This window comes from Thamnophis sirtalis, unplaced genomic scaffold (assembly GCF_051295495.1).
Source record: "Thamnophis sirtalis isolate CommonGarterSnake01/CBP01778 unplaced genomic scaffold, rThaSir2_p1.2 scaffold_15, whole genome shotgun sequence".
Taxonomy (NCBI): domain Eukaryota; kingdom Metazoa; phylum Chordata; class Lepidosauria; order Squamata; family Natricidae; genus Thamnophis; species Thamnophis sirtalis.
The window spans coordinates 32,989,576-33,004,610 of NW_028261395.1; the positions used below are offsets into that span (position 1 = coordinate 32,989,576).

The window sequence follows — 15,035 nt, forward strand, 5'->3', positions numbered from 1 at the left end:
CTGATGCAGAACATCCATCAAAGCCTTCCCCAGGCTCCAGAACTGGCCCAAGTTCCTCCCCAGCCTCCTCATCGTCCGAGCCTGTCACCAGCTCCGCTGGCTGCTGGCGGGCCACAACAGGATATAAATAAATAACATGTTCCCATTTAACTTTGCTGCCTATATCAACCTGATCATGAATAGGTAGGTAGGTAGGTAGGTAGGTAGGTAGGTACATACACACATGATAGATAGATAGATAGATAGATAGATAGATAGATAGATAGATAGATAGATAGATAGATAGAGATACATACATACATACATACATACATACATACATACATACACACACACACATGATGGATGGATGGATGGATGGATAGATACCATGGAAAATCTTACTTTCTTCAAATTCTGCCTTTTGATCTAATCGACTGAAGCAGATGCTGTGTGTTATCAATGCATATTTCAGTTTCTTTATGTGCTTAAAAAAGCCCGAACAGTTAGAACTAATTCTCAGCTTAATTGCTTGTGAGAGGATGCTTTTCCGAAGGCTTAGTGCCAGCACTGAAATCTTTATCCAGATGTATTTTTAAAATTTTTCCAGTATATCATGTGCTTTGCCATTCTTTGGAGTTATCTGGTTAACTTCTAGCATGGCCTGTTCAACAGATCCGGCATTGGATAGATTAAGATAATAACAGGTCTCTTTCTTTTTCTCTTTCTTATATACACAAAACACACACACACAGAGACACTTACACACTTTCTCCCTTTAGCAATGTTGTATTCTCTCTTCTTTGTCACGTTCCATATTTCACTCTGATAACTCTTTTGCTACGAAAAAGAGCATGCGGTGGCCTAGAACTAGCACTCTTCGCCTCACAATCAGGAACCTGTTGAGTTCGATCCTAGGTAGTGGCAGATATTTCTCTCTCTGGGCGCAAAGAGAAAATATCTGCTGTGAACCCCACAAGGGTGTCAGGAAGGGCATCTGGCCAGCAAATGCTCCGCTCCCTTCAGTCCCCGCGACTCCACTCTGATGCAAGGGATTACAGAAGTCATTAAAAGAAAAAACTGTTTTGCTATGAAAAATTCGCAGATGGCGGATGTATTCCTTGATGATCCCAAACAGCCTTTTCCCAGATCTATGCCACTAATAATTGCACCAGTGAATCCTGGGTCGGGGGGAGGGGGGGAAGAATGTTTCTGTTAAATCAATTTGGCTAAAACCAAATAAACCGTTGTTTGTTCTTGTTTTCCAAACAGAGGTGATGAAAGCTTCCCAGCAAGCCATCGAACGGGGTGTGAAAGACTGTCTATTCATAGATTATAAACGTAGGAGTGGGCATTTTGACGTGACAACTGTGGCTTCCATAAAGGAGATCACGGAGAAGGTGCTTTTCTTTCCCTCAAGTCTTAGCCCCTTGACCAGGGGTGTCAAACTCGATTTCATTGAGGGCCTCATCAGGGTTGTGTTTGTTCTGACCTAGGCTTCACCAAATCATGAAGCAGACTCCTTGTCCCGACAAAACCCCTTTTTATTAAGCAAAGTCCCAGCAAACAGTCTTTCAAGGGTGAATTTACAACCACAGAACTTATCAGGCTTGGAGAGCTGCCAAGCCCATATCTTCCAAATGCAACACTGTACAAGAAAATACTTGGCAAGGAGTCCCTGAGAGTCATAAACAAATCTTCACATTAATGGATTGAACTAATTGTCTCCTGCAAACTCCACTCCCCTTTCGCTTCTCTTTATGCCCCTATGGGAGGGACCGTTCACTTCCACCTGTGCCTTTACTCCCAAGTCGGCCCTTGTTCTTTAACTGTTCCCTTCTCCTGGCAGCTCTGCACTTGCGTAGATTGGGAACAGGCTCTAGCTGTTCTTCTAACCCACTGATCTCCGACTCTGAAGGCAGCTGAAAACTGTCAGATGGCCCTGGCCCCATCTCTGCCTTTGATGCAAAACACTCATCGGAGCCTTCCCCAGACTCCAGGATTGGCCCATGTTCTTCCCCAACCACCTCGCTGTCTAAGTCTGCCACCAGCTCCGCTGACGGGCCACAACAGTGTTTGACCTCAGGGGGGTGGGGTGGCGGAGTGGGCATGGCCAGGGTGGGCATTGCCAGTTTGACATCAGTTGTGTTGGGGGGCACCTGTGATGGCCTGTGCGCTCTGCAAGACATAAAACGGGCTCCCGAGCTCCGTTTTTGGCTGTGATGGCCTCCTGCAACCCTCTGCCAGTAAAAATGGAGCTTGGGAGCACCGTGTGCAGCCCTCCCGAGCTCCGTTTTCACTGGCAGAGGCACCACGGGCCAGTCCTTTGCTATTTCCAGGGCAGCTCCACGGGCCAGATCTAAACACCTTGTGGGCCGGATCCGGGCCTTGAGTTTGACACCCCTGCTCTTGATAGAAAAAGGAACACAATTGTAAATTTTCAAGTTTAACCCTGTAGGTTTCCGGAATAAGAAACGGGGAAATTTTTCCCAAACATTTTGAAATAGGATTCTCGGCTGTATCAAAACGCCGTTCTTTAAAACTGTTACAGACACTTCGGGCTAAACCTCCACTCGTTTTAGTCATGGTTTGTTGAACAAGCCAGAATCAACCAGTCTTGCAGATTGAGCCAAGAAACAATGGTCTATTTGACCACTTCTTGGCTTGTTTTCCTTCCTTATTTTAGAACTGTTGACTCCTTCTATAAAAATAGTTATAGACTTGAGAAAGGCACAGCGCAGACGAGACAGCAAACCGCATCCCATGTAGCTTCCTTCTCTAATTGTGCTAACCACAGGAGAATTGTGGCTTCGGATTGTGAAAACAAACCATTGATTTCGTCATTGACTTTGCTTGCACAACATGTTCAACTAGAAACAGCCCTAACCAAATGAGCTCTGTGTCAGAAATTAGCGGACCGATAATATTCATTTCTATTATTAGAGCAAGGTAGAGGCTCAGAAGTCAAGCTAATGAGTTCTACGTGAAATCAAAATTCAGCTTAAAAAAAACATTTGTAATAACTAGGCAATGTGTGCAGAACAAAATAAGAGAGGTAAACATCTCCAAGAATTCAACAAAAGGTTGGACAGCCATTTGTCTGTAATGGTGTAGGGTTTCCTGCTTGAGCAGAGGGTTGAACTAGAAGACTTTTAAGGTCCCTTCCTCTGTTCTGTTCTGCATTCTGTTCTGTTCCATTCTATTCCATTCTTGTCTATTCCATTCCATTCATTATTCTATTCTATTCTATTTTCTGTTCTATTCTATTCCATTCCATTCATTATTCCATTCCATTCTTCCAAGAGTTCCAAGGCTCCTCCCAACTCTTTTATTCTGTCATTTTTGTTCTGTCTTGATGGAATGGCTACATCAGTTCAGATGTGGTCCAATCACAACTTAAATGATTGGTGAATCTGTTTCTTTACATTAAGGACTCCCCTACACCTTCCCATTAGAACAGAACAGAATAATAGAGTTGGAAGAGACCTTAGAGATCTTCTAGTCCAATCCTCTGCTCAAGCCGGAGACCCCTATACCATTTCAGCCATTCCATCAAGATAGAACATAGAGCACAGAATGAAACACATTCTTCCATTCCTTGGAAGAATGGAATGGAATAGAATAGGAAATAATTAGGATGGGATGGAATGGAATAGAGTATGAAATAATTAGGATGGGATGGGATGGAATGGAATGGAACAGAATAACAGAGTTGGAAGGGACCTTGGGGGTCTTGTAGTCCAATCCCCTGCTCAGGCAGGAAATCCTATACCACCCCAGACAAATGGTTGTCCAGTCTCTTCTTAAAAACCTCCAGTGTCAGTGCATCCACAACGTCTGGAGGAGGCAAGTTGTTCCGCTAATTGTTTTCACTATTGGGAAATTTCTTCTTAGTTCTAAGTTGCTTCTCTGTTCGTTCTTTTATTACTGTTATTACTTTAATTATTTATTTATTATTATTATCTCTTATTAATTAAACATGAAACTCACTCAGCTGAACATTTAGATATTTGTGATACATTTTTAAATGTTCAATTGACTGAATTTCATGTTTAATGAATAAAAGAGATAATAATAATATAATTAATAATTAAAATAATAACAGCCAATACAAATGTTGGAGTTCCTATTAAATTAATACTAATGAGTGACACAAAGAACCCCAAGTAATAATGTTACATATATAATTGCAGTAAATGAAGGTGGAGGATGAGGAGGAAATGACCCCAAAAAATCTGCAAAATTTCCAGAGCAGATCCATAAATCATTATACTTAGTAATTGATGCTAGAATCAGAAAATTGATGCTGTCCTTTTTCACACTTGAGATAAATGCACAAGTTGGTGGTTACAGAGAATATTTCTTTGCTGTCTATGAGTATGGGACAGAAATGAGTTAGCAACTGTTAGTGATAGAAAAGAGGAGTCAGTAGTTCTGGGATCCAGGTAGGAAGTAGGGAGGGGGGAAGAGGAGAGAAGGGGGAGGGGCAGGAGAGAAGTGAAAGGAGGGGAGGGGACAGGAGGGGAAACAGGGGAGGAGAAGGAGAGGAAAGGAATGGAGGGGAGAGAAGAGGGAGAGGAACAGAGTGGAGCGGAAAGGAAAGGGAGAGGAAAGGAATAGAGGGGAAAGGAGGGGAGAGAGGGAAAGAAGGGAAGAGGAACAGAGAGGAGGGGAAAGGGGAGGGAGAGGAAAGGAATGGAGGAGAAGAGGGGAGAGGGAGACAAGGGTAGGAGAGAGGGAATGGGAGAGGAGTGGAGAGGAAAGTAGAGGAAGAGAAAAGGGGGAAAGGAGAGAGGAGTAATAGGTAGATTGGTTTTGGATTTACTGTAGAGCAGCAGGCAAGCTCCTGTTGAGTCAACCCTCTGCTACCATATGGGTTTAATTATGCAGATCAGCCTTGCAGAATTCTCCGTTAAGGCTGCTAAATGAACATCATCGCAGCGTCTTGCATAACCAACCCGAAGCCTGTCTTATTCTTTTCTTAGGATTGCCACTGTCTCTTGGACATCGCGCCTCATGCCATTGAGCGGCTGCACAGCATTCACATCTACCCAATAGTCATCTTCGTTCGCTACAAAAATGCCAAGCAGATCAAGTAAGTGTGAAGTATGGAGTCATAGACTTTATCTTTCCCTTCTCCTCACCAATCCTCAGTTTAAAAAAAAGAACGGTTATGACTCGCCTTTGCATTCCTGTGTGTAGGCTTCTTCCTAACAATTCCTTCTGGTAAGCTGCACTTGAAGCCAACTGGATTAAGCTGAGCATTCATGTTCATTGTATATCACATGTAATAAGAAACATGCCTAATCAAGCACAAACCTTTGCCAGAATGAAAGAAACTCCAGCTGCCCATTAGGACAGGTCGTTCTTGACACGAACCTACCCTGTTTCCCCAAAAATAAGACCTCCCCGGATAATAAGCCGAATTGAGCTTTTGAGTGCATGCGCTAAAATAAGCCCTCCCCTAAAATATTTAAATCCATGTGCAGCCAGTCCCCGCCATTTCCTGGGGGAGAACATGCCCCACATGCACCTGCCATCCATGTGGAATGGCTTCACAGAGGCTGCTACCACAAACCCTGGCTACCGTGCCCCTTCTCTTAGTGGTGGCCACAAAAACAGCGGCATGCTCAGCGACGCTAGGGCTGGCAAGAGTGTGCCAGAGACAGAGACAGAACCTCTGGCCCTCTTTGGATCAGCTGATCCACAGGCCGAGGTTAAGGGGCCTCCTGCACCTCAAAAATAATAAGACCTCCCTAAAAATAAGGCCAAGCGCTGTCTTATTAATAAGACCCTGTCTTATTTTTGGGAAGACATGGTAGTTAAAGTAAAGTATTGCTTATTAAGAATAAAGGTTTTTTCTAGTATTGACTTTGACTTAGTCCAACTGCATGGGTATATCTATGTGGGAGTTTTGTTCACATTGCTATTTCTTTGGGGAGCTATTTTTGCAAATTCCCGATCAAGGCTACAGCCATGGGAATCTCCCATCCAAGGACCCAAGAGAAGAGTTTCAAAAGGAGCAAGGAGAAATCAAGCCAAAAGCTCTATTGTTTTAGCATTTATAAGAGGTGGATGAAAAACTGCCGACCTTTCTGATTGACACGCTCAATATCTTAACCACTGAGCCACCACATCCCATTTTAGGAACAGTAGACATAATATATTGTTTATGGGGGATACAGGTCAGAATGGGACAATGCGCCCCTCCCAACTTGGCATGGCCAACTCAACCATAACCAACTTGCTGCAGGACAACTCACCATGGCCAATCCACCATGGGAACAACTCAATTCAACAATTCAACTTAATGATTTAAAATGATTAAACATTATTTTAATTTTTGCATTTCATTTTCTCCCTTCTTCGGCATCCTTTCTTTAATGATGCTATCCCACCATTTCTTCGATATTGGTGTAACTCTTGTCCCGCAGCAAGTTGTCATAGATCCGATACAGGTAGTCCTCAGCTTAGTGGCCATTTGAAGTTACATCAACACTGACGTAAGTGACTTCTGACCATTTTTCACACTTAACGACCGTTGCAGCATCCCCATGGTCACCTGATAAAAATTCAGATGCTTGGCAATTGGCATGTATTTATGACGGTTGCAATGCCCCATAGGCATGTGATCCCATTTTGTGACCTTCTGACAAGCAAAGTCAATGGGGAAGCCAGATTCACTTAACGACAGTGTTCCTATCTTTTAACAACTGCAGTGATTCGCTTAACGACTGGAGCAAGAAAGGTTGTAAAATGGGGCAAAACTTATTTACTAACCGTCTTGCTTAGCAACAGAAATGTTGGGCTCAATTGTGGTCGTAAGTCGAGGACTATCTGTGCCTGCCCATGAGAGCAGATTGTTTGACCGTTTGAAAGTCCTTGCTCTTCCTTCTGTGGGCACTAGAGGGCGCTCTCCTCACATCCTTGCATCAGCTGTTGCTGTAAAATCTATGGTCTTTCATGGACCTGTTCTATCTCATTTATTAAGAGAGAGATGGATATGTACGTATTTGTGTCTTGCAGAGAGCAAAAGGATCCCGTCTTCTTGAAAGACAAGGTGACCCAGAAACATTCCAAAGAGCAATTTGAGACGGCTCAGAAGATAGAACAGGAATACAGCAAGTATTTCACAGGTTAGTATTTAAGAAAACAGAGGGGGAGAGATTGAGTGAGAGACTGAGAGGGAGAGAGATTGAGAGAGAGAGAGAGAGAGAGATTGAAAAGGGAGTAAGAGAGATTGAGATTAAGAGAGAGAGATTGTGAGGAAGAGAGAGATTGAGAAAGAGAGTTCGAGAAGAGAGAGAGAGGGACTGAGAGGGAGAGGGATTGAGAAGGGAGAGAGAGAGAAAGATTGAGAGATTGAGAGACAGGTGCTTATGGTGGAAATCCAATGCAAAATGCTTGGAAGTAGGCATGTGGGAACATCTTGCTCCATCATAAGTCAAGGCCTAGCTGTGCTACATTTGTGCGGTTCTCTTAGTTGGCAAATAAAGACGGACGGTTTGTCTTCTTCTTTTCTCAGGCGTTGTCCAAGGAGGACCCCTTTCCGTCATTTGCACTCAAATCATGACCACGGTGGATCAAGAGCAGAACAAAGTCCTGTGGATCCCTGCTGGCCCCCCCTAGATCGGTGCCATGAAAAAAATACTGTTCACTTGCAACAGATTGTACCTAAGCAGCTGACAGAGGGAGGGTCCATTTGTTGTAGTTACCTATGTGGTAGGTTCGAAAGCATCACAAGCAACGTCGTCTGCAAAGTGTGTTTGGAAAACAGCGACGCGTCACTGACAGCCGAATCCATCTCATTTTTTGTCTCGGCATGGACAAGCAAATCCAAGAGTCCTTTTTTCAGAAAAATAAAATAAAACCCGAAGACTTTGTGACTCTGCGAGAAAAAAACAGAAAGAAATCCTTTAGATTACGTTTACAAAAACCTTTTGCCCTGCTCCCCCAAGATTTTGGGTTTGTGTTTACTTGAATCTTTTTTTTAACAAAAGAAATTTTTTTTGAGGTTCTCCTCCGCTGCCCTCCTTCCCTCCAACCCACCCACCCACCCAGGCACCCCCATGACAACGGTGTGAGAAAGACTCTCTTCTTGACGTGTGGCTCCTTCCAAGAGCAGCCATTTTGTGTCAGGATGACTGACATGCATGGATTTTGAGGAATGGGCTTCCCCACAGGTACTTGACAGGGGGGAAAACATTCCTCCATGGGTCAGGCCACTGTGTGTGTGTGTATGTCTCTGTGTGTGTATGTGTGTGTACGTCCCGTGTTCTTTGTCCAAAGTTACCGCTTTTATTTTATGCATGGATTTTGCTATTTAAATATCACAATGTACCCAGTGTGCTCCTTGTCTCTTTTAAGAATTGAGTTTGGACCTCGCCATTCAAAACCATAAATCAAAAAGGGGTTTTAATTTAGGCCTAGACTGTTTATGTTACCAGGTGTAGATAGTTTACACAACGGGACAGGATGCTGACGTTGGTGAAACTTGGTCCTTGGAGTAAAATAGCCATAGGGATTTTTTATTTAATTAGAAACACAGTTCAGTTTTAGGGGACCCGAAAGCTTCAAGTTTGGTCTGTGACTCTTAGTTTTACCACTGTTGGAAACAAACAGACAAACACGTGTATGGTTTTGTTTGTTTTTTTAAATTCGTTAGAATTCGTATTTCCTGCCTGTATCGATCTCTACTGTATATTGCCTTTTCCTCTTCCCTTTCTCTCTTTTTTTTTAAAAAAAATTAGGACTTTCTTTGTTTTCCTCCCCAACCATCATTTTATTATATTTTTCCTTCCTGAAATAATTGCATGTCATGTTTTTTAGGTACTGTACCTTGCTAAAAGTTTTCTTTAGAGCCGCGTTTGCGGCAACTGTTCCTAACATTTCATTAGATAGAGGGGGGGGATTATTATTATTATTTTGTTCTGTGGGCTTGCCTTCCAGTTTTGAGGGTTTTTTTTCCTTTTTTTTATTTGCATAAATTTAAAAAAAGGGATTCGTCTTGCACAATGACTCAAAAGCAGCACTTGGTTGGAAATCATACCTTCTGTTTTACAGATACTGTTTTGTAGTTCTGAATACCAGAGAGAAAGGAGAAAAATGTAGAAAGGTTATATAATGCACGCAGAATGGAAATATTGTTTATAGGTTGAGGGGCAGCATTTCTATTTTCTTTTTTTAAAAGGAGAGAGGCTTGAGACGGACTATGGTACGATGAAAGAAACCAATACTGTTCCAACAGTAATTTTTTCTGTACTAAAAATGTCACTTTATATCAAAACAAAAAATGAAAGAAACTTAAGTATTGTGTTAAATAAAGGTCAATTTCTATAATTTGAAGGGTACGGACATTTGTTGCTTGCTTACAGTTGAATCTATTTTTTATTTCATTTCAATTTATTTATTAAATTTATGTGCCTTTCATCTTGCTGTCCCAGCAACTTTGGGCAGCTTATGATTTATGTAGCCACATATCTCCGAATAAAGTGACACAATAGCAGATGACAAATAAGCTTCTCAGCCAAAACACACTATCAGCAATAAGCAGAAAACCCATTTGTTTCACAGGAAACAAAATAGAAAGTTCTGAAATCGGTTTTAGATTAGGAGGAACCATTTGAAAACAAAGGTGGTGCCTGTGCATTTTCCTTCATAAGCTCAGGTAGGGAAAATACTTTCCCAAATTTTGAGGCATCTTAGAACAACAAAACTGAGTTTTAAAAAAGGACTAGATAAGCTAATGTAGGACATGAAAAATCGGGATTATACAGCTTAAGCTCCAATCTAAGCTGATTTATTACTCATGTTTATACACAAGAATCCAGTCAACTAATGGTCAGCACTAATTCGACGCTAGATAAGAGTCAACAGAATTCAAGAGAGGTTGGGCTTGGATCGCTTATGGGACCACAATAACTCCAGGCTGATTACTTTTTTGACTCCATACTCAGGTTCTGTCTTTCTTTCTCCTACATTTGGGCTGCAATTCTTTTTCTCTTTATTACAAATGGGTAAGTTTGATGGAAATGACTCGGTTGTTGGTCTACATTTTTGTTTTTATCCGATCTTGTGTGCTACTGCTGAGAACCTGCAAATCAAGCAGGATTACTTGCCTATAATTGTTTTTCAGAAGTGTTGTTTGATCTTTGCTGGAGAATCCTAAAATCTGGTACCGTTTCTGGGTTTGTTTTTTAATGAGGCGTCCTGGGCAGGACTGGGAAACAAGGCTCGGCACTTGGAGGAGATTGTGCTTCTTAAGAAGATGTTAAGAGGAATACACACACACACACACACACACACCATCATTTTGGAAGGTTTTGCCTCTGTAGGTGCATTCCCATGGAGAGTCTGAACACACTAACCAAGAAAATAAAGCAGGCGTTCTCTGCTCTTCACTTCTTGGAACTTGTAATCCCAGTGAGAGCCTCATTGCCCCCGAAGCAGAGCAGAGAAAATACAGGGATGTCATTGGCACAGATATGATAATTGAACTGAAAGCAAGCAAGCAGGAAAATTCAAAGACAGAATGAACAAAGTGGGACTACAAAACAAACCCCGGGGAATACTCCCAGACCAAGGGAAGAAGAACAAAGATTTCTGCATAGCCAAAAATGTAACCTAGTAAGAAATAGAAGGTTGTGTAAGGTTCCAGCAGTTTTCCCGAGCCACTGAAATGCTAAAGAGAGTGAGACTTGAGACGAGGCTTGCAAAACGTATCAGCTTTTATTTATGGCGATAGCAAAAGCTGGGTGACAAAACTATATCCAAAACATACAAATAAATGTGTATAAGGAATAGCCACCCGCTGCAAGAGTGGCTCAGAGTATTATATACATTTTAGGCAGATAGAAACAAAGTTTATCCAATCAGAGACCAAGATTTGTTACCAACTTGATCTTTAAAGCATTCTTTTGTTCAAGCTCCTGTCTCTGTCTACCTTATCTGTGGAGGATTCCTATAGCCTTGTGTAGAGGGTGGAACTTTGCCAAGTTGTTTTTTGGCAGAATGCTTTAAGGATTTATGAGTCAGGAAAACTCCCTAGTTTGGTTTCTTTATCTATGCGGCCAGTGTAACAATTTGTTCTCAAATCCTGGCAAACAAACAAAAGTTCCACCAATAGTAATGAATGACAGTTTGCTTGAGCCATCAGCAGGTCTCAGACAATCCATCCCGTACAGTGCCCGGGTTATATTTAATAATCTTGGACAAAAATGATAGAGAAGACCTGGACAAAACTAGAACAAGCTGAACAACACAACAAAGTATTGGGTTTTTTTTAAATGATAAAGATAGGATATTTCAGAATCTGGAAAAATACTTACTGAAAGAGAATGATTTAATAGAGTAGCCTACTAACAAGAACAAAGAAAGAAGAAAAGATGCGTAAAGAAAAGAAGACAAAAAGATCCAATGAGTTTGTACCATAATCCATTTTGCTCCTCCTGGTAACATTTTAGTTACAGGACCTGCTACATCAGCTGAAACTCAAGAGCCCATGAAAAGGTATCTGGTGACTTTCTGCCAGTGGGAAAACAGGCTGTTCACAAGTTTTACAGAGTTTTGCTATTGCAAAAAATAAAAAATAAAAAATGCTCTTTATGTGATTAGGTTTTGCTGCAACTGAGCCAGAAATAAAGTCAGAATTGAGCCAGTTCTGTTAATGGGATAACACGGTTCTAGAGTTGCTTTTAAACTAGTTCATAGTCCATGCATGGAATTATCTTTGGCTGGACTTTGGTGCAGGTTAGCTAGCCTACTAAGAAATTAAACCATGTTTATTATTCTATCTTAATAAGGCAAATTTTCTTGGCTATGTCCAAGAAACTAAAATGTATTCTAGAGAGCCATGCAGCGTGATTTTTATTTATAGTTCTTCTACAGGCTTGGCCAGACGAAGTGTGACAGAAAGCTACCATAAATACTTCTTGGACTTAGTTCAATACAATCCTTGTATTGAAACTTAGCTAGAATCTATAAAGAATATGGCTAAATTTTCTTGAATTTATATATATAAAAGTGTGTGTGTGTTCCATAACTCTGGAACACCTTGAGCAATTTCAACCAAACTTGATACACAGATGATTTATCCTCTGGAAACAAATACTGTGGAGGTAAGACACCCCTAATACCCCTCTGGGTGTGTGTTCTGTTAAGAGCATGATGTGCCTTAAAATGATTTCTACCGTACTGCCTTAAAATGGCATCTACTGTACAGTGCTATAGAGTTGCCATGGTAACGGTTTCACAGTACTCCACAAGGGGGCTCTCTCTGGTAAGGGGGGAAATCCAACATTAGAAATTGTGGCGACATTCATGGAAGTGGGGTTGGGATAAAAAAATCCCCGGGCAGTGCCGGGTTATCAACTAGTCCCATATAAGCAGCTCCTCATTGGTATCTTTGTCTGTCTGTCTGTCTTTGGTTATTTGGGTTTTCTCCCGCGTAAAATTGGAAGTGTCTTGGCGACGTTTCGATAAAGTCTCGTTCGTCATCTTCAGGCTTATTTACTCGGCTTCGTGCTTCTAGGAGCAATATGAGATCTCAGCTGTTTCTTCCTTTTTTGCCAATGAGGGTTTAAGCTGATTGGGTGGGAGCTTGGCTGTGTTCTGATTGGATGGGAGGTGTGTTCTGATTGGGTGGGGGTTTATGCTTCATGTATGGATTGGAGAGGTTTAAAGTGGCTAATGGTGCAGTTGGGGTCTAGCTTCTGGTCTTTGGTCGTACCTCATCATCAGTGTGGGTTTGAGTCTGCTTTCTGCGTGGATGTGAACGCTTTTGGTGCTCTCCCAAGGAAAGAACAAGACAATATATTATACAAGCTAGAAAATTTAAAGAAATCCTTATTGGTCACAATGGACACAGCAGAGCCACTTATAGACCTGGTTTCCCCAATAAGTGAGCCTCTCACTCCCCCCCCCCCCAGAGGACAAGAGATTACATAAATACAAGATCATAGAAAATATGCTGCTGATGCTGCTATCATTTCACAAACACCCATAGGACTGAAGAGAGCAATTAGGGCAACACTCGGCTATTGCAGGCAAAACAAGCTGGTCCTTAACTTTGATAAATCAAAAATTTTAGTTTTTGCTAAAAGACCAAGCCAATACTCCTGAAAATTGGAAGGATATAATCTGGAACAGGTTAAAACATTTAGATACCTTGGTGTGGTTTTCCACTCACTAGGGACATGGAAGGCACACCTGGATCACACATTGCAAGTAGCCATTAGACAGACAGACAGACACACACACACACACATATATATATATATATATACACATATCCTATGGAATGGTATAGGACAATGATGGCAAACCTTTTTGTAAAAGCGTGCTAAAATTGTGTGTGTGCACTATTGTGCTATCATACATGCCCACACTTACAGTTAATGCACCCTGCCCACCTGTGCATGTGCGTGTGACCCCCACCCCACACATGTGCATGATCCCCCCTGCTGGGGGGAGTTTTCACCTTTCCCTGGCTCTAGAGGCTTTCCTAAAACCTGGAGGGGGAAAACAGCTTCCCCCAGCCCCACAGAGGTCCTCCAGAATCTGGAAACAGATCGTTCCCGAACTCTGGAGGCTTTCCTGAAGCCTGGGGAGGGCGAAAACGGCATTCCCCGGCCCTCCAGAAGCCCAAAAATCAGCTGGCCGGGGCACGCATGTGCGCTCCAGCTGATGGCTCATGTGCCATCAAATATGACTCTGTGTGCCACCTATGGCACACGTGCCATAGGTTAGCCATCACAAGTATAGGATCTCCTCAAAGGTGGGCTGCTGCTGATTTGCACTGGTTCAGGCAAACTGGTAGTTCCAATCACCAGCTGGGCCAGCCCACCCGCCCCCGGCTCTAGTTTGTCCTATTTATCTCACTCTCTGGCTTTGTTCCCTACCCTCGAAGCCCAGCTGATTGTCGCACCTCACCTGCCTGAGAAAATTTGTTGTGTGTTTGAAGATGCATGAAAGTGAGGAAGGCCCGTGAGCACATTTCTGGCGAGCCTGTTGTTAATGATGTGCAACCCATTGCTGGATCTCCTGCTTGAACAGAGGGCTGGACTAGAACACCTCCAAGATCCCTTCCAACTCTGTTATTCTTGAGGACAGACATGATATTGTTGCCATTACAGAAACTTGGTGGGATGAAACCCATAAATGGAACATACAGCTAGAAGGATTTAAATTATTTAAAAGAAATAGACCAAATAAAAGAGGAGGTAGAGTTGTACTATATATGTATAAGAAATAACTACATCTCAACAGAAATAGAGCACAACAATGATGAGAACCATCTTGAATGCATTTGGGTCAATATTAAAGGTTGTGGGGGAAATGACATTGCCATAAGTCTATGGGCCATCCAACCAAGTAGAGGAAGTAGATGAACTTTTTGCTAGTCAGCTAACTAAGGTATGTAGGAAGCACACCACAATAGTAATGGGAGATTTTAACTACCCTGAATTCAACTGGGAAACAAACTCTGCACCAAGTGGAAGATTCAACAGGTTCCTAATGAAACTAGCAGACAACTTTACTTCCCAAAAAGTAGAGAAGGGAACAAGGGGATTGGCCATTTTAGACTTAATTCTCACTAACAGAGAGGAAATGATAGAAGGTGTTGAAGTCATAAGAACCCTGGGGGCAAGTGACCATGCAATATTGGAATTCAACATTATGCAAACACAAGTAGTAGAACAAAGTCAAACTAGTCTTGGACTTTAAGAGAGCTAATTTCAATAAACTTAGAGCTTGGGAAGAATTCCATGGATGAGAATCCTCAAGGGGAAAACAAATCAAGAAGCTTGGGAAATTTTGAAAAATGAGATTACAAAAGCCCAGTCTAGCACAATACCAATGAAGAAGAAACATAACAGCTCCCAAAAGAAACCAGTATGGCTGCATAAAGAACTCTCTGACAAATTGAAAGACCAAAAAGATAAGTATAAATAGTGGAAAGAGAGGGACATAACTAAGGCAGAATATCAGCAAATAGCCCGAGCCTGTAAAGATGAAGTAAGGAAAGCTAAGGCTCACAATGAAGAAATACTTGCCAC

At 42.0% G+C, this 15,035-nt stretch overlaps 1 protein-coding gene across 6 annotated transcripts in view; it reads left to right on the plus strand.

Annotated features, from left to right (window-relative positions):
* The window catches only part of DLG5 (discs large MAGUK scaffold protein 5), a 129,414-nt gene extending 120,096 nt beyond the window's left edge, over window positions 1-9,318 (plus strand). For all 6 annotated transcript variants that reach the window (XM_087701963.1, XM_087701961.1, XM_087701964.1 and 3 more), the window contains 4 exons: window positions 1,252-1,379; window positions 4,965-5,074; window positions 7,006-7,115; window positions 7,505-9,318. In XM_087701963.1, coding sequence (XP_087558089.1) covers window positions 1,252-1,379; window positions 4,965-5,074; window positions 7,006-7,115; window positions 7,505-7,608 — 452 coding nt within the window. In that variant the 3' untranslated portion in view covers window positions 7,609-9,318. The remainder of the gene's footprint in view (window positions 1-1,251; window positions 1,380-4,964; window positions 5,075-7,005; window positions 7,116-7,504) is intronic.
* The last annotated feature ends 5,717 nt before the right edge of the window (window positions 9,319-15,035 follow it).